Source organism: Dermacentor silvarum, chromosome 8 (genome assembly GCF_013339745.2).
Source record: "Dermacentor silvarum isolate Dsil-2018 chromosome 8, BIME_Dsil_1.4, whole genome shotgun sequence".
NCBI classification, from domain to species: Eukaryota; Metazoa; Arthropoda; class Arachnida; order Ixodida; family Ixodidae; genus Dermacentor; species Dermacentor silvarum.
In genome coordinates this window covers 165769036-165789404 of record NC_051161.1, presented here as the reverse complement: position 1 = coordinate 165789404, position 20369 = coordinate 165769036, and the positions used below count along the sequence as shown (strand labels likewise).

The window sequence follows — 20369 nt, the reverse complement described above, 5'->3', positions numbered from 1 at the left end:
CGCTCCGCATTGCCATGGAAAAATATCTGGAAGAAAAACAGCAAGCAGACAAGAAGAACATATTCACAAGCTTTTCTGAATTTCTTCATGCTCTGCCAAGCTTCAACACCTCACCGTTTTGGTCTGTGATCAACATGGACTCGAAGGTTCTATTCCTGGATTTGACTGTTGATCAGGGCGCCTCTGTGCGTTCATCAGTGATTGTTCGAGACAGCATGTGTGTCGAAGTGTATTTTGGGGAAACGCGCACTGAGGAACTTAATGGTGTCAGTGTGCCTGCAAAGTTGCAGGAGTTGCGGCAACTAAGTGACATCCTTCATTGTGTTGAGTGGCTGTGCACTCCTTATTCTTCCAACAATGTTCAGTGGGCTCATCAAATGCTTGCAACTGTAGTGTTACTGTTCGAGGAGTTCATATGCAATGATCAGCAGCATCAGCTACATGAATGGCACCTGGAAATCGTGAAATTTATAAAATCCCAAGTGGAGCTCACCCTTAACAACGCAGCACGCTACTCTTCAGATCTGCTGGTATTTGCAAGTCTCCTCTACACCATTTCGCCGCACGCATACCGATTCCTGAGAGGTTCACTTAAGGTAAAGTTGCCTCATCCTGAAACAATAAGACGTCTCTGCTCCGCTCAACAAGTTAGACCAGCCACAAAACAGCAAGACTCCTGTTTTCTGTCATATGCTAAGAAGGTTCCTACCACAATGATAGAACATGAAAAGATAGCAACTTTAATGATAGATGAAATCCACATTCAGTCATACTTTGATTTCAAAGCTGGATCAATAACAGGTGAAGCAGTCAACACTGCAAGCCCAGCAAAAACAGCGTGTTTTTATTACTCAGAGTATCCTTTCTAATCACAACGATGTTGTGCATAATTTGCCAGTGGCTACAATTGATGCAAAATGCTTGCATGATTTTTGCCAATGCTAGTTAGTTGCCAAGCTTGAGCATACTGGGTTCAAAGTGATTGCTGTCATATCTGACAACAATTCCATCAACAGAAAGACAATGTCGTTGTTTTGAAGCCCCCCGAGACTAAAGATAGTTTATAAACATCCGGCCGACTAATCACGACATATGTTTTTTGTCGTGGACCCTGTACACTTGTTGAAATGCGCCAGAAATAACTTGTTAAACCAGCGCAATGTAGGAAGGTGCATGTTACTCCCAGATCTAAAAAGTACAGACCCCAAACTCAAAATTTTCACAGCATCATTCAACAATTTATGTGAGCTGCATGAGCCTGAAGAAAATGAGCTTCGACATTGTCATTGGAGGCATTAAATCCTTCTAACATGGAGAGGCAACATGTAAAGTTAGCATTGATAATATTCAATTCATCAACTGTGGCACCACTTCGTAATAGCAATCTTCAGCATGCTAGAAGGATTACATCCACAGTAATGAACATCCGTACTCAGTGCATCCACATTCAGTACATCAACACGCTGCTAACATGGTGGAATATTGTTAACGTTAAGACTCCACGAAAGGGCCAGTGGCTTTCAGACGACCTGAAAAAGCCTATAATCTCAACATTTTGTACCCAGTTACAGTTTTTGGAGAAAATGATGCAGTGGCTAGACTACTGGGAAAGCTTGAAGCACGATGCACGACACTTGACAAGGGAAACGACTCAGCTTTATGTCACACAAATCATGCGCTCCACGAGATCATTATCTACTGCCTTTAAGAACTAGGTATGCAGTATGTTTTGCTGGGCAAGTTTCAGACAGATTCTTTGGAGAATCGCTTTGGTCGGTACCGTCAGTTGTCTGGTGCAAACTATCATGTGTCAATTAGACAGATTTATGAGTCCGAGACAAAGCTGCGGTTACAGAAAGTGCTCGAGTTGCCAGACATTTACATGCTGTGCGATGTTCCTATCATTAGTGCCAGCTCGATGCTGTAGCCAGTTTATGTCACAGTTAGTGACAGCGATATTGAGAAGAAAGTGGCACGGCTTTCAGCTGTGACATGTGTTGCAGGCTATTGCGCTCATGCAGCTTTAAAGAAACTGTTATGCCAATAATGCAAAGAAAATGTGTTAATGGATGTTGCAGAGATAGATATTACGAGAAATAACCTTATTACGAGCATGGCCAGGGGTGGGCTGAAGTTCCCGCATGAACTTGTTATAAATGCTGTACTTACCACAGAAATAGTGCTCGACGAGCTTAGGAGTCCACGCTTCGCCATTCAGTTCTTGCACTTCCTAAGCAGAAAGAAGTATTAGTGGCTCTTGTGTATGGTATCCTCAATGATACTGATGACCTGGGTGTTTGTCTTAATGGGAATTCTCCTCAACAAGTCATACATTACATCTTGAGTGCAGCAGCAAACACCCTTCTAAAACTTATGCAAAACAGCAAACGACACGTTGTCGGCTATAAAGGCAAAGCGAAAACTTGAAGCTGTTAGAAGTTGAGGTGTCTTTCATGAAATTTTGTTTGCACATTATAGTTTGTAAATAAAATGATTTTTTCTCTCGTCAATGTCAAATAAAATACCCAGCATCCTACCATTCTCGAGAAGGCTTCTAATCTCTATCTTTCTGTTCTGCTTAACGAAAATCATGCACGTCTGTGTCCTGCATGCCTGAAGCAATAATTTGTGCCGAAGCAGTAAGTGCATTCATAGAAATGTTATTGTACCATTTGTTTCCCGACACTGAGTTGCATATGCACCTTTACTAATATAGTGTTGCTCTGCACAGAACAGACTGTTCTGTGTAGACGACGACCTTATATTGCTGCTGGGCAGAAATGAGTGTCGTTAGTGTTTCTTCCACTTTCAACTGCTGGCATTTAATTTCATGGAATGTTAAATGTTGCCATTTTTCTAACAAACCTGTTAAAGCTTTTGAAGCTTTAGAAAAGAACATCTGGAAGTAATAAATATATAGGAATCATGGCAGGGTTGAAAAGTGGATATGGATATGGATACGTGGTATGGAGGGGATACCCAACACTGATAATAAAAGTTTAGATCAATTCCTTCCAATCATTTATAAAAACGGTTTCTTCCATGTATACGCAAAGCGCCTTATTACGGCAGGAGGCGACAAGCTGTGACGATTTTTCCTGACTGAACTGCGTACAATAACTGTAGACGCGCATTGTAGTTCGTTTATACGTGTAAGACGAGCGCGCGAATTTAATTTTATTTTGCGACAACGCGCCGCTTATATTGAGTGAACGGGCGAGGTGAAGCCAATTTCCAGTACGATCCGACCTGCGTGACGTCACGCCGCCGTGGGGGGGGGGGGGCCTTCAGTCTTCTAGGTGTTGTTGAGAATACCTAGTGACCCAGGTAGGCGGGAAAACGCTTAGATACAAACATAGCAACGGAAAATGCGTGAATGCTAACTCATTATAAATAGACGGCCACATTACCGACAGTCAGACCCCAGAAAGTGCTTCAAGCGACCTAAGAATGCTAATTGCATTCAAATTATGACACTTCGCGGCTGCTTTGCAACGCTTTGCGTCATGTTTTGAAGAATAAAGGTTGCATCACCATTATGAGACGAATCTATGGATTGACTCTTAAGGTGTGACGTCAGAAGGTGACAATCTGGGTTTCTAAAAGATACATGGTAGTGAAATGCTCGGAATTAATTGTCACCACCAGTGAATATTTTAGGGGCAGAGAAACCTAGGTAGACCACTGTGTACTTTTTAAAATTTTAACGTCAGCAAAGCGCGTCCGCTACGCTGGTGAATCGAACACGCAACCTGGTGTTCAGCATCAGAACGCTATAGCCACTGATCCACCTGAGTAAACGATTGACCGCGGAAAACAGGCAGCCGCGTTAGCACTGCCCTTGTGAATATGGGCATGGTCAAAAATGATAAGTGACAGGCAGGGGGAATTTAAGATCGAAACACACTCATTGTCTTCCTGTATACTACTGGAGCGAGGGTTGTTTAGATGGAAACACAATTGAGAGCGCTGCACTTGGCATAATTTTCTCGTATTTGGCTGCGCTTCTTCAGAACCAGGAAAAAGAATCCCGCAGAAGATAACGCAGCAGAAGGGACTAGATTAAGTGCAGATGAGCACATTCCAGCACACTTAAGCCAAAAGTACGCCGTAAAGCAGAGAAAAATATCCGAGAGAACGCATATCAGGATGAATGTTGACATTAATGCGGTTACCAGTCAATCAATCCAGCGACACACCGTATTGCAAGCCCTAAAACGCCTGATGTCTGCGGCACCTATGCAGCAGGATTGTTCGACGCGCTTCCCACGGAAACCGCTGCACCATGTTGTGGCGCCACCGCCTTGTCCGCCTATGCACCTGTGCGAATGTATAACCGGACATGACGGCCTCAGTGTATATGTCGTGGGTTCAATTCCACCCTGCACTGGCTAAATTTAAAGGATTTTGTTGCCATTGAAGAGTGGCAGAAACCCCGTGACACCTACGCAGTTGACCCATGTTGCTGGCAGAATACAAAATTCGGTAGAATCCATCTCTCAATCAGTGTCGACGGTAATGAATTTTGGAGGCCACGCGCCGGCTTCGATCCGGCGGCGGTAGATTGCGCCGAGTGTTCATCGAGAAGCGCGAAAGAGGAGCATACATAACTCGTTTCGTTGGTAGCAATACCTTGCGTCGCTACATCGATTCAATGCCAAGCGCATTACCGTCAAGAATCATCGCGAGTACGGTTCTGACGAATTTTTTCTTTCCAATTTATTGAGCAACTTTAATCAGCAACTTTGTTTACCTCAAAAGTGGCATGCATTGCCACCATGCAAAGGTCGCCTAAATGCCTACTGGAATTATTCTTCACATTCAAATTTTCTCCACGTACACTTTCAGTGTTATACCGGACAGTATGCCATATGCAATCCAGAAAAAAAAAGTTATGCAGCGATTCTGGCCCTCGGTGTAGCACACCTCACGATTCTTCGAACGGTAAATATCCTTACGCTTAATCATCATAGGGCAAAGATTTAACAACCGGGAAGGCGCTAAAAGCGAGGAGGCTCAAATGAGCGTGAGGTGAAGGGGAGGGGAGTCGAAAGCAGGAACTCCCAGATCTTCACTGGCTTTCACTCACTCACACGATAAGTGGGAGTAAATCAATATCGGTGAGTGCTATGACGTAATATCCATGCATTGTGGCAGTCGATAGTTGTGGCTGGTTACAGCGGTAATCATAGGATTCGAGAAAGCTCCTTATTTTGTTGTTTCGCTGCCAGCTTCAAGAGTGATTTTTATGGTGCCAGCGACGCGATATCATTGTCCGCTATCGTTGTTATGGATGCACATTATCGCACTGGCTCGCATTTGACCGCGTGTTTTCCTGGACTTCAACCGGCGCTCCAATGCTGCTGGTGATCCAAATGTGGGTATTGACGCAATGACAGGCTTCAGTGCCTGATTTCTAGAGAAGCTACATCAACCCAATATAGCATGTTAGGCGCAAACTGTACACTGCATGGAGTATCTTTTTTTTGCATCCATAGAAGCGCTAGTAACGTGTTTTTGAACCCATTTCAGTGCTCACAGAATACTTTTCTTTTCCTTGTATGGACGTGTTTTCGTTTTTTTTCTAAAATCCTTGTGCAAAGGACGGTCTAACATGCCTATCCCTGGAAAATAAGAATATTATTGCGCACAGAAGTTTTTTTACACCGAAGCTGGTAAGGGCTCAGTCTCCGATGGTCGTGTCCGCGTGTAGAAAAAAAAACTATCATTGGCACTATGCTGCATAAGCGAGTGAAAGCGCGCAAGGGACCCGTGGTTTCACGGCGAGCGAACGCATGGCGGAAAGAAAACACGACTTCTTCCGTCATGCGAAAGGCCGTGGGTGGACGGGAGGGAGGAAGGGGAGGCGACGTTTAGCTGCTGCACCGAATGCGTATCTTGCGACCGGGCGCAAGGAAAACTGGTGACTCAATCAGACATGCTAAAGGAGGAAAGCGGGAAGGTAGCGCGGAAGTGCAGCCACTGTTGCGGGAGGGAGGGCTGATTTTGCTCTGCGAGCAATTAACTGCGTACTAGTACTTTGCGCGGCGACGGGCGGTCGCACGCACCGTATTTTGAAAGCGATCTGCAACACGGCTCCTACCTTTGTTTGCGCTGTGCTTTCGTTGCTCAGTTTCCGTTGAAGCCATAGACCGCATGAACCTTATCTCGCTGCTCCTGGCGCGCTTGCTCACGGCAGCGTTTTGACAGCGGTTGTGTGCGGTGATCGAGTGTGATCTATTCATGTTTGAGTGTGCGCGCTGACATCATCCTCGTTAATTCTGTTAGTAAGCAAATGTGTCCAAGTATATACAGCCGCTAAACCTACTATCCTTACTCCGTATAGCTCGCTACTAATTTGCTATCGTAATTGATGCTTCGCCTTTCTGGCAAAACTGCGTCTTCTTTTGTTTAGCACTTTAATATTTCAGTCTGACAAGATTTAACATAAAAGGCAGGCGCTGCCGGCATTTTGTTTAATGACATTTGTTTATGGGCTGTTATCCTCAAAATTCTGAGGAGCTGTATAAACTCGGACATGTTGCAGCACCAGGAACGGGCAGAACTGTTGTCGACGGCGGCGGCGTTTTGCCCAGGTTCACAGCGAACGCGCGCGGAGTTGGTGACTTGTTTATGAAGAACTGGCAACCTTTGCCGTACACCCTATGGCGGTGTACCGTAGCGACCATAAGTAGGGAGCCTACATGCAATGCTCTGTGCGTTGCATGTAAGCTCCCTAATCATAAGGCCATGGCCCCTGTGGTCACTAAATAAATGAAAACGACCGGATCATATATATATATATATATATATATATATATATTGTGAGCAAAATATTAATCCTTCATCTTCTTCACCTGTACATAATCATCATCACTGTGCGCGTCGTCTTCGTGCAGAGCGTGGCTCAGCCAAATAAAAGCGACGAGACAACAGCTGTGCTGCTGCCTTACAAAGTGGTGGAGATTGCTTTTGATCCCCTAGACCTCTACGCCGTCGAGTTTCACTGGAGCTTCGTTCGGGTCGCCGTTTGCTCCGCCTGTCCACTGCCATGACCCAAGTATCGCAACCCGGAGCCTCCGGCATCACCCCCGCTGCCCCCCAACCAGCCGCCTCCGTATGGACCGTTACCGCCCCGCAGCGTGACCCCACTATATTCTCTGGTCTCCCGCGCGACGAAGTCGAGGACTGGCTGGAGAACTATGACCGGGTGAGTGAGTACAACCACTGGTACGACACTCAGAAACTTCGCCACGTCGCCTTCTACCTGTCCCATGTCGCGAAGACATGGTTCTTTAACCACGAGAGGGCCTTGCCCGATTGGACCACCTTCCAGCACCACGTCCGGAAGATTTTCGGAACGCCATCCATCCGTTCTGAAGTTTCAAAGCGGCAGCTCGATGCGCCCATGCAACAACCAGGGGAGACGTACACTTCGTACATTGAAGACGTCCTTTCCCTTTGCCGCCGCGTCGACTCGGCAATGAGCGAGGCCGATCGCGTTCGACACATTTTAAAAGGCATTGGACACGTTGCGTTTAACGCACTAGCAGTTAAAAACCCCGCCACCGTAGACGACGTCATCGCGACCTGCCAGCATCTGGATACCCTACAAGCCATCCGGTTACAGCCAGACGTCTGTGACACGCGACCTTCTTCGGATGCCGATTTGCGCACGTTGATTCGGGCTCTGATCCGCGAAGAGCTTCAAGCACAAGGCCTGCCGTGCTCTGCTGCTCCTCCAGCTCACTCTACGTCCACCGGGCTACGAGACATCATCAAGGACGAGCTGTCTTCCTTGGTTTCCGCTGTACGACCTGACCCTCCGACACCACCAAATCCTCCACTCACGTACGCCCAAGTTGCTGCCATGCAGCCTTCCGTCGCTCAGCGTGCCCTTCTGGTTCCTCAGAACGACATCGCAGCCTTTACACCACGTTCACCTGTACCTGCATTTTACGCCCCCTGGCGCTCCTCCCGCCCAATCTGTTATTATTGGGGCATTCGAGGCCACATCTCTCGGTTTTGTCGAAAGCGCCAGCAGGACGAACGCCGCGGCTACGATGCTTACGAGAGGGATCTGGTGTCCTTTCCGAGCCAATACCAGCGCCGCCCTTCAACACGTTCCTTCTCCCCACCCGCTCCATCTGACGCTCCTCCAAACTACCGTCCAGGACGCCGCCGCTCTCGTTCCCCTCTCCGACGCTCAACATCGCCTCTCCAGCCAGTCACCCATACCGACTACCACTCGGAAAACTAGATGTTGCAGTTTTTGGAGGGGAAGCTGCATCGCTCGGACAAACAACACCTCCTGAGAGCCCGGCCAATTTGTTATTAGTGTATGCTGAAGGTGTGCCTGTTCGAGCATTAGTTGATACGGGAGCCGCTATTTCTATTATTCATGCCGATTTGTGCTCTCGTCTACGCAAGGTCACTACACCTTACCATGGCACTCCTTTACGTAGCGCGAATAACCTTACGATACGGCCATCGGCACAGTGTGCCGTTCGAGTTTTTATTGATGGGATTCGCCACCATATTCCGTTCGCAGTGCTGCCTTCCTGCGCTTATATGCTCATTCTTGGTTGGGACTTTCTCTCTGCCGCTGCCGCTTTCATCTCTTGCCGACAGCGCCTTGTCCACGTGCGCGAGACCGATGACACCGACAAGGGGCCTCAGTCCCGCCACCATCTGCGAACCGTAGCCGATTGTGTGGTCCCTCCTGGCCACGAGCAACTTCTTGTGATTGCTTCCGACGTAATTGACAATGGCGATGTTCTAGTCACCCCATCAGCCCGTTGCCTCACCAAAGAATTGCACTAGCGTCGAGTCTCGTTCGATTCATCAACGGCACGGCCCTTCTCACAGTACTCAACGTCACAAATGAGCCGATTTTGCTTCCCAAAGGTGCTGTCGTGGTTTGCGGTGTGGACACACAGCCTGTCTCGGTGATGGCTTCGAATACTGGTACTGCAGAACCACGCCCACCTACAGCTGCTGCTCCTGCTACTGCTCTCGCCGGCGCAATCAGTAAGGATCTGACTCCACAGCAAGCACATCAACTACTGGCCTTGTTGTCGAAACATAAATCTTCCTTCGACGTACACTCACCTCTCTTGGGACAGACTTCAGCGGCAACTCATCGCATACACGTCGATGGAAGTTCTATTGTCCGCCGTCGACCATATCGCGTTTCTTCCGCCGAACGCGAGATAATCGACAAGCACGTTGCCGACATGCTCGAGCGAAATATCATCCGCCCCTCCGCCAGCCCTTGGTCGTCACCCGTCGTTTTGGTGCGCAAGAAAGATCGCTCAGTGCGATTTTGTGTTGATTACCGTGCCTTGAACAAAATAACCCGAAAAGACGTATATCCTTTGCCTCGCATTGACGACGCCTTAGATTCATTGCAAGGCGCGGAATACTTTTCCAGTCTTGACTTACGCTCGGGTTATTGGCAAATTCCGATGCATGAGGCTGACAAGGGAAAAACTGCCTTTGCAACACCAGATGGACCGTACGAATTTAAAGTCATGCCTTTTGGCCTCTGCAATGCACCAGCAACCTTCGAACGAATGATGGACACTGTTCTGCGGGGCCTTAAGTGGAAGTCTTGTTTCTGCTACCTTGACGACATAGTCATATTTTCTTCAACCTTCCAACTCCACTTGCAGCGCCTCGATGAAGTTCTGACGTGTCTCTCTGCTGCTGGTCTTCAGCTGAATACCAAAAAGTGCCACTTTGCCAGCAAGACTATTAAAGTACTGGGCCACCTCGTAAGCAAAGACGGCATTCGGCCTGACCCCGAAAAGATTACCGCCGTCCTACGCTTTCCGAGGCCCCAACGCTCCAAAGAACTTCGCAGCTTTCTTGGCCTGGCTTCTTACTTCCGGCGCTTCATACGTGACTTTGCTACCATCGCGGCTCCGCTTCACCGACTCCTCCCTTCAGGAATTCCATACGTATGGTCAGACGAGTGCCAAGCGGCTTTTGACACTTTAAAGCGTGCCCTCACGTCTGAGCCAGTGCTTTGTCATTTCGATGAGTCCGCACCCACTCTACTCCATACTGATGCCAGCGGCCATGGAATTGGCACTGTTCTTTTGCAACGACAACGTTTTGAGGAACGCGTGGTCGCATACGCAAGTCGGACGCTAACATCGGCCGAGAAAAATTATACAATCACTGAGCAGGAGTGCCTCGCCGTTGTTTGGGCCATACAAAAATTCCGACCGTATTTACACGGCCGCCACTTTACGGTCGTGACCGACCACCATGCTTTATGCTGGTTGTCGACGTTAAAGATGATAAGTGGTTCTTGAGAGAAAGGGAAAGGTTGGCGCTATCTTCTGCAGCCCTTGAGAGAGCACGGCTCAGCGCCAACGACGTTAAAGAATTTATCTGTCCGTTTAGGTCGCTGGATACTTCGTCTGCAAGAATATGACTTCGACGTCACGTACAAATCCGGCAAGAAACACAACGATGCAGATGCTCTCAGCCGCTGTCCGTTCCCGGCCAGCCTCCATCCGTCACCGAGCCTGTAAACGCGTCCTCTGCAGTTCTTTCACTCGCCGCTCTCAACGGTCTTCCTTCTTTTCACCTTGAGACGTTCGCGTCCCAACGCGACGACGCTTACTGACACTCAATTATGGAACGCCTTCACGGCTCATCTCGTCCTCCTAACGCGCGAGCCCGTCGCCAGTTACAGAACTTCAAGTGTGAAAAATCAATCCTCTACCGGCATATCTTCCACCCCGAAGGACAGCGTTGGGTTCCTGTCGCTCCTCGATCACTCAGGGAACAGATATTGAAGACATTTCATGATACTGATACTGATACTGATACTGATTTGAGATACTGGACATCACGGCTTTCACAAGACCTATGAACGCATCCGCAGTCGTTTTTCCTGGCCTGGACTTGCCACCTGCGTAGCGAAATACGTCGCGTCTTGCTCGCTCTGTCAGCACCGCAAACGGCCCACTTCACCTCCGGCTGGACTGCTGCAACCTCTTCCCTGTCCTGACGCTCCATTCGCAGTCATCGGGATTGACCTCTACGGACCGCTGCCATTATCAGCTAGCGGCAAGAGATGGGTCGTCACTGCAGTTGACCACTTGACCAGGTACGCCGAAACAGCTGCGCTACCTTCAGGATCCGCGGAGGAGATTGCGACTTTCTTCCTGGAAGCCATCTTTCTACGACATGGAGCGCCACGCGTCCTTTTGAGTGACCGTGGCAAGGCGTTTCTGTCGAAGCTACTCGAGGACGTCCTCCGCACATGCAACACCATCCATAAGACGACTACCAGCTACCATCCTCAGACTAATGGCCTCACAGAGCGCTTCCATCGAACTCTCTCTGACATGATATCCATGTACATCAACGCTGACCACACCAACTGGGATACCATCCTGCCATTCGTGACTTTTGCCTACAACACCGCTGCACAGCGCACTACTGGCTACTCACCCTTCTTTCTAGTTTACGGGCGTCAACCGACCTCTCTCCTCGACGTCTCTTTTTTTGATGCCCCCGTGAAATCGTCGGCGTCAGTGAGTGAGCAGTTAATATCTCGCCTTGCCGCGTGTCGCCATTGCGCCCGCCTCAACACCGAGGCAAGTCAACAGGATAGGAAGACTCGGTACGATGCATTTCACCGCGTCGTTCAGTTCAGCCCCGGCGATGAAGTGTTATTGTGGACACCCACTCGAGTTCCTGGCCTGTGCGACAAGTTTCAGTCGCGTTTTATAGGGCCCTACACTGTTGTAGAGCAAACTTCGCCAGTGAACTACCGCGTCACTCCCGTTGTCACGCCTTCCCATGGCCGCTACCGTGGCACAGAAATTGTCCACGTTTCGCGCCTAAAGCCATTCCAACGACGTACCGCACCGCTATAACCAGCGGCCAGGTTGGCCGCTTTCGCGCAAGGGGGTAATTAGTGTGAGCAAAATATTAATCCTTCATCTTCTTCACCTGTACATAATCATCATCACTGTGCGCGTCGTCTTCGTGCAGCGCGTGGCTCAGCCAAATAAAGGCGACGAGACAACAGCTGTGCTGCTGCCTTACAATATATATATATAGGGGTAATATAATGCTCACAATATGTATATATGAACCGGTGCAGGGTTCACCATTTCAGAGTCTGCTTCCAGGTGATGGGTTGGCCGCATAGACCGCAGGGACGCCCCCCGGGTCAGACATGGGTCGGACGCCCCTGACAAACGCCGATTCCCCATGGGGCAAGCTGACCCAATTGTTCGGGCGCAGCCACGATACCATGCAACCTTCCCGATCTCCTGACGCAGCAGCACTAACAGTGCTGCCACTTGCAGTTTCGGGCAGCCCAGCCGAAGACAGACCGCCCTCCACTGCTCTCGGCAGACCAGGCCCAGTTCTGCTTACCTATGGCACATCCCACTGCACCGGAAGTGCAGGAGGGGGTGGACAGCCAGGGCTGAATTTTGCCGGGTGCCTGTTACTTTTTGAGTACAAACGTTTTCCCCCTCACTGCCGCCGTGGTCCTCCGAGTCCAGACACAAAGCGTGAGCTCTCCCTCTTAGCCGTGTGGGTGCCTTTACCACCCACACGTTGCCCGTGACGCACCCCGTGGAGGTGGGGAGAGCTCCCATCCAGAGGCCGCGACTCCACCCAGGCTAGATTACACGGACACGCCACCATCCGCATCGTTCAGGCACCTCTGGACCATGAATGAATACCGGAATCAACCAGACACCCGACTTCTGAGATCCGACTTCCACGCTGTGGCCTCCAGTGAGCTGGATTACAGGGGCACGCAACTAACCCCCAGCCCTAACAGCGCGGTAATTGACTCTCCCAAGGAATGCAATTCCATACCAAGGCTTCCAGGAAGTTGGATTACAGAGGCGTACCAAAGCCCCCAGCCAAATCGGTACGGTTCCTGGTCACGCGGTCTCCCTTGTGAGCACAGATGTTAATCTTCCTTGGATGCAAGCCGGCAGTACTCGAATTCATCCGGCATCATTAGTGTGTACGCTGATGCCTCTGTAACCTTGCCCCCAGGCAATGGGTTACAGAGGCTCGCCACAAACCTCCGGCATGGACCAGCCATGGCATAGTACAACGCAACACCGCAGCGATGGCCTAGCGGTAGAGCATCCGCCTCGTATGCGGGAGGTACCGAGTTCAAATCCCGGTGCCGCCGGGAACCCACCAGATTTTCTAATGGGTAGATGTCCCCTGGCCTGGTGCTCGGCTGTCGTTGGGGTCCACATCTCGAAAGAGGGCCCAATAGAGATTTCAGCTCTTGTCTCTGGGCGCCTCTTGTCCAACCACAGACGGCCTTGTAGACGAGCATCCGCCGCGGCTGTGGGAGGCAAGTACTGCCGCCGGGTACCTACCGGTAAAATAGGTACAAGCGCGCTCCCGGCCTGGTGCTCGGCCATTATGGGACCTCGACGCTTGGAAAGGGGTGTTTGACCTCAACCCGAAGGCGCCCCCACCTCAATAGGTGCTTGGGGTGCCACATGGGAAATGACCGCCATGGGAGCGGCCCAGACATCACTTTTTTTCCGTGCTCACGTTGGTTTCGACAGGAATTGAGGGCGCAGGCTCCTTTCCCAAGCGCATCACTCCTGAAGAAAGCCGAATGCCAGGCCGGGGCACGCTTGTATCCATTTGAACCAGTGGGTACCCGGCGGCGGTGGGAATCGAACCCACAGCCTCCCGCAGCCGTCGACAAAAGTTCTGCTCGTTGTTGGTGATGGTACATGTCCAAGTTTATACACCTCAATATTTTGAGACTGACAGCCCATAAAGAAATGTCATGAAACCAAACACCGGCTGCGCATGCCTTTTATGTTAAATCTTGTCAGACTGAAATAATAAATGTGCGAAACAAAAAAATACGCAGTTTTGCCCGAAAGGCGAAGCATAAATTGCGATAGCAAATTAGTTGCGAGCTATACGGAGTAAGGATAGTAGTTTTATCGGCTGTATAAACTTGGACACATTGGCTTACGAACAGAATTAACAAGGGTGGTGTCAGCGCGCACACGCAAACATGAATAGATCACACTCGATGACCGCACACAACCGCTGTCAAAATGCTGGCGTGAGCAAGCGCGCCAGCAGCAGCGAGAGAAGGTTCATGCGGTCTACCGCTCCAACGGAAACTGAGCGGCGAAAGCACAGCGCATACAAAGGTAGGAGCCGTGTTGCAGATCGCTTTAAAGATACGGTGCGCGTGAGCGGACTGCCCTTCGCCGCGCAAAGTACAAGTACGCAGTTAATTGCTCGCAGAGCAAAAGCCGTGCTCCCTCTCTCCCGCACTGCCTTTCCGCTTTCCTCCTTTCGCGTGGGTGATTGAGTGGCCAGTTCCCCTTGCGCCCGCTCGCAAGATACGCATTTGGTGCCGTAGCTAAACGTCGCCTCCCCTTCTTTCCTCTCATCCCTCCATGGCCTTTCGCGCGGCAGAAGAAGTCGCGTTTGCTCTCCGCCATGCGTTCGCTCCCCGTGAAAGCACGCGTTCCTCGCGTGCTTTCACTCGCGCATACAGCATACGGCCAATGAGTTTTTTTCGACACGCGGACACGACCATAGGAGACTGAGGCCTTAGCAGCTTCGCTGTAAAACCAGCATTAGCAACATGAATATGTCTGTAAATGGTGTTACCTTCACTCCTTGTCGCATCGCCTAGCAGGAACGCATTTCTAACTAACCCGTTCATGTCTAGGTGGAGCGTGTTGCCCAGGGCCTGCTTTTCTTCGATCTGGAGCCGGGATCTCGGGTAGGCATCCTGGCGCCTACTTGCCACCGATACATCGTGTGCCAGTTCGCCGCGGCCAAGGCTGGACTCACATTGGTAAGATTATAGGGAACAAACCTCATTACTGCAAAGTGGTTATGATGTGTCCCATCCGACGTAGTTTCTTTTTTTTACTGAAACAAATGTCTTCACAGTCACTAGCGAGCGCACTATTCTCCGAGAAAATTTTTGTACTTCTGCAAAGGGCCATTGTAATGGAATGTGATACATAAAAAACAGTCACTGGGCGCTCTCATTGCATGCAATGGGCTTGAAAATTGTCGAGTTTCCTGGCCGATGGGTCTGCATTCTATGTCGAATCTAAATTTTATGCTTGTTTTGCCTGCAAGGTAGGCGACGTGCTGTTGCACCTTACCCTCTTATGGCTTTCATATGCAGCCATCCATGTCAGCACGTAAATTTTCTAGCCGCGTGTAATTCGCGCCGCGTGTAGCCGCGCGTGTAGCAGATTCTTATAGAGTCCTGGCTACCAAACAGCGTTGGCCCCGATACAGCGTTCTGACACAAACTGCGCCCATGTAGCGATCAGTGTTGACACTTTAGCAAATGCCACCTTTCTTCACTACAGTATTGCCTGCACGCCAAAGCGCGTCCCGCTCTCAACTGTGCATTGCTACAGGGTTATGGGACTCATCCCGGGCAGTGTTGGATCTGGGCAAAGTATTACCTTTTATCGCCTTCGTTACAGTAATCCTGCAAAGGGTCTCGGGGACTTAAGCGTTTTCGTGGAAAACTGCTGTGGGAGAAGAGAAAGTGTCTAGCGGGAAAGCCTAAGAAAGGGTGTGGGACCATTCAACTGACTAGCGCTTTTTGAAGTAGTTAAGGAGGTTCCCCGCTTCGCTGTACCTTTCATATGCACCACAAAGGGCAAGCTTTCTTTTTTTTTTTTTTGTACGAGTTGACGTCATTTGCTGCACTCGGCGAAGTAGTGCAAGGCACGGGCAGGTGGTACCTGGCGTTTCCGCACGAGCACAAGAAACAAGCAATTAAATCACGGTGTAAGAAGATAGGTGCTCCGACGGCGCGCCCGCGCTGGGGCGAGAGAGCGGCCACTTCGTGTGACCGCAAGTGAGCGCCGCCGCTAAGGGCAGCCCGTGTTCAGGAGGCCTTGCAGAAGCGGCACAAGAGTGGATAATTTACGACCTCCGTAATCATTTAAACACCCATACCTAAACATGTGCAAATTTTCGTTATTCAGACGCCAAATCCTGAGCAGGTAGAAGGTTTCATGCCACTTACTGTCAAAATACCGTCATTTCCAACACGAGAGAGACGCGTCGTCTGCTCGAGCAGACGGTGCGCTACGCTAGCGCTTGCCGCTGTTCGCCGCATCGGAGTCAATCGGAATGTCGGCAGAAATATAAAGGGACGTTCCTCCAACCAAATAGAGTCGTTTTAAGGAGGCTAACGACATATATGCATCGAAATGAAGCACCTCTGCCGCGCGTGCCCATAAAAGCGCCAGCAAAATGCGAAAACACCCGTGTACTTAGATTTAGGTGCACGTTAAAGAACCCCAGGTGGTCCAAATTTCCGCAGTCCTCCACTACGGCGTGCCTCATAATCAGATCGTGGTTTTGGCACGTAAAACCCCATAATTTAATTTTTAATAAAAGCGCCAGCAAAGCGAGAGAAAAAGTGGCCCCCAGAACAGGTGCTGCCCCTTGCGGCAGCGGCGTGCGCAGAGTTACACTAAGTGGCCGCGCCTCGCGCCGCCGTCTGATCACATATCTTCTGCCACCGTGAATTAAATTATGTGCAGGGCGAATCGAAAAGAAATGACAGTCACTTTAGCATACGCCAAAGAAGGTGAAGGCGAAAGCCTGTGTGCTCAAGAGACATTGACACACTCAATAAAATGTGTTGTTACTTCTTATTACTTGTCTTTAGAGCGATAGCTCTACTACTTCAGGTGCAAACCCAGAAAGCACCTGGTTCCGTAAATCTCACCTTCAAGCTCAGCCAAGGTCAAACTGGGACTTTGGCGTGCTACTTACTACCGGCGACTTCGGCGTACGCTGCATGGGCGCCCCTATCTTGAAAGCGATCTGCGATGAGCACGAAGTGCGAGGTAGCGCGGGCCTCATCTTCAAAGCGATCTGCGACGCGTACGAAGAGCGCCGAGGACTGGTAACTTCGTATGCGCTGTGCATTCGACGCTTAGTTCGTGTTGAAGAGAGATGCAGCATAAAGGACAATTCGCTCGTTGCTGCTGCTACCGCACCGAGCAGCGTCTGTGTGATGTCTTGTGGTGCAATTTTAGATACGGTAGTTCCTTACAGCACCGAGCAGCGTCTGCGTCCTTTACCAAACTGCGTTCAACGACGGCAAACTTTTTTTTGACAAAAGGTCGCGGATTAGAATGCCCTAATAAACGCTACTTTAATAACCTGTACCCTAATTAACATCTGCGTCATTAACACCAAAGCTTGCGGGTCCATCTCCCAGTAAAGATTGAGGGTGCGACTCCTGCCAAAGGCCGTGGGTTCTAGTGCCTTAGTGAGCTCTATATTAATTAAATGTACCTTAAATAACTTCGCCTTAACGCCAAAGACGGTGAATTCGACTGCCACATAAGCTCGAGGGTTTAACTCCCACCGAAGGTGATGGGTTCCAGTGCCTGAATGAACTCTATCGATGACGACGGGAACCTGCGCACCATCAACAAATTTGGAGGACGCTTAAGCTTCGCCTTTAAGAGTGGAACGCGATAGCGTAAAAAATGCCTATCAAGAAAAAGACCGCCTCTGGAATTTGCCGCTTCACCAAGGTAACCTTCTGGGTTATATTGATCCAGAAATGAGATCAAAAATTCTGCGAAAGAGAAATATGTTTTCTCGTATATTCAAATTACATTGTGATGCTATCATGTCTATAGGTTGTGGTTCAGTCATATTTTATGATTTTCCTGGCGGATTTTACTTTGGGAAATTCGATTTTTTTCACTAACGCCTTGTGCCAAGCGGAGGGCCTGCGTGGTCGGGGTGGTTGGTGATGATTATTCCTGCCAAAGACGCCGGCGCGCCCACTCCGACGCCGGTTTTTCTGTGATCACTGAAAATCGTTGCTTGAGCGTTGCTTGTTTGACGCGCGCACCGTCACTCCTTGTCGTGAGCGTTAGCGTTGCTTGCTTACTCATACCAGATGATGGCAAGGTTGACCCGCACACCATCAGAACTTTTGCGTGAGCATTTGCATATAGGTAAGACACGATGGCGGGTTGCTGTAGTAAGGGAATTGCTACAGCTAGTCGTTATCGTGTATGATTCCGTTTCGACGACACGGTTTTCGCTCAAGGACGTTGACGGTCGACTGAACGTTGCGACATATAAGGCTTTCGCCTTAATAAACACTAGATCAAGAAAGCGCCGCCGGAGAAGAGTAGGTGGGAGGAGATAATTATCTCACCATCCCATGATAGTGCCGTTACCCTGGTCACTAAAGAGTGTAGAGGTCGCCCCTCTTTAGTAAGCATGCCACCAGTCCGTGGCTCCCCTTGGGTACCTTGGGGGCTGAATTCCCTCTATTTATTTGCTTTTGAATAAAGGGGCGGCTCTTGTTTGTTTGGGATTTCAAGCGCCGGGTTGTCAGTCCTTATGTCCGTCTTCGCGACACATCCACAACATGGTGCTAGAGCTGGGGTCGCGTCTCCAATTTTTCTAAACGACGTCAGCGGCACGTCGGAGACCAACACTGTCGATGGTGGTGCGATAGCCAGCGAGAAGCCTAGAGGCAAATTGCTCGGCCTCGACTGGCGAGCGGCCTATTGGACTACACAAATCCAGGATGGTGCAAAACATGGCAAGCCATCTACGTTAACTACGCCGCAGTTACTGAGCTCAGCCAGGCGTCGCAGCACATACAGTTACGCTCGCTTCTGTACTGCATGGGCCCCGATGCTCGTTCGCTCCTCGATGCATTCTCGCTGGTCGAACAGTCACCCGCCTCTGACGAAGCGGCCATTCCTGGCTTCACGGCCCAATTCATCCACCCCGCAAACGAGCTGTCTGAATGCTCACGCTTCCATAAATGGGTTCAACTGCCTCAATGAAGCGTGGACAATTACTGCGCCGAGCTCTGCGGGCTGGTCAAGCGTTGCAACTGTCGCTCAAGGTTGCGCGCATGCAGGCGCGTCAAACCGAAGATGCAGATATGGAAATACAGTTGCCACACCTTGGCAGAGAGCATTCCCGCGAACGTCTCCTCGACGCTACGAAAGCAAGCAAGTCGCCGACGCCGCAGCTAGCATCCCGCCACCGCTGTGATGCGAAGCCACGCCCGCCGCTAACTCCTAGCTCCTACGTGAGCTGTCCATGTGCGATTTATGTGGCCGGGCCACTCATTCGTGCTCCGACTGTCTAGCTTGAGGCACTGTCCGTACTACTTCAAAAAGAAAAGGCGTCTACCGCTTGCGCAAGACCAAGCAAGCCAAGTTCTGCTCCATCCAAGCCGCCGTCGGCAAACCCGCTAAGGCGACGTTTCTTGGCCTAACAGTGCACCACTACACCGTTCCCGTTTAAGATCGAATCGGAAGCCGAAGTGTCCGCGGCTCCAAGCAACTTCCCTACGCTGCCAGCACAGCTCGACAGGGTATACTCACCGCCCACAGGTCCCAGTGCTCGGTTTTCATTCAGTCCAACTTCGATGGCAAGGAAAAACTAGCACTCAGCGCTTCCAAGAGAGAAAGCTAAGTGCACTGCGGAAAATACCTGAAACTCATGGCACCTAACTTAGAGGTGAGGAACGTGCCTTCCTTCAAGCTAACTATGGCAGAAAACAAAGTTCTAGGTCGAGGGGTAAACTTCAACGAGGAAAAGCAACCGAAATGTCGTGTGTGATGTCGAATGTGCAATAGGCTAGCTTGAAAAAGATGCGCAAGACGAAGTCCGTACGAGAGTGTCACGTTGTAGCGACCGTGAAGAACTGCGTAGAAAAGCTTTGAATCAATAAACGAGCATTTTATTGGGCGAACCTGTGGCCACAAATGCAAAGGACACTCGAAGCACAACAATAGCGGCGAGCACAGTCGGAGAACGTCAAGATATGATCTGCACGAAAAGTGCGTCGGCGTTTGTACATGACTCCTGGAAGGTTTCAGCGTAATTGCTGGTGCCCGCGTGCCTACAAGAAAGTACCACACAATTCGAGTCATGCTACAATGAGATTACAGAACGTTCGGTGACAACAGACGACGGCTAGAACCATCTATAACAATGAAAAACTTCTGGTACATGCAGGCGCATCGTGCGCCGAGCATTTCTCGCTGGTGAAAAAAGCGGTCACCGGAGAAAGATCAACAAGTACGCCTGTCAATGCCCCCCTCGTACAAAGCATCGTCCAGGACAAACACAAAATCGATAAACAAAATGACCCGTAGTAAGGAAGAGCAACAACAAAGAAATAAAGTCCCAAAAATCGTTACCGGGCATACAAAGCCTTAAGACGCACCAAGTGGACGACTTCAGGTCGTGCGCGGGGCCGCTGTGGTTGCGAAATGCTGTCTGGCATGACCTCTCCTTCCAGTGCGCCAGTACGTCGGACAATCTTGAAGGGTCCA

General features: G+C 50.0%; 1 protein-coding gene across 1 annotated transcript in view; it reads left to right on the top strand.

Annotated features, from left to right (window-relative positions):
• LOC119461822 (medium-chain acyl-CoA ligase ACSF2, mitochondrial) overlaps nt 1–20369 on the top strand; it is a 239353-nt gene that overhangs the window by 39378 nt on the left and 179606 nt on the right. Inside the window, exon 2 of the mRNA XM_037723194.2 lies at nt 14720–14848. Within this exon, the coding sequence (XP_037579122.1) occupies nt 14720–14848 (129 nt within the window). The remainder of the gene's footprint in view (nt 1–14719; nt 14849–20369) is intronic.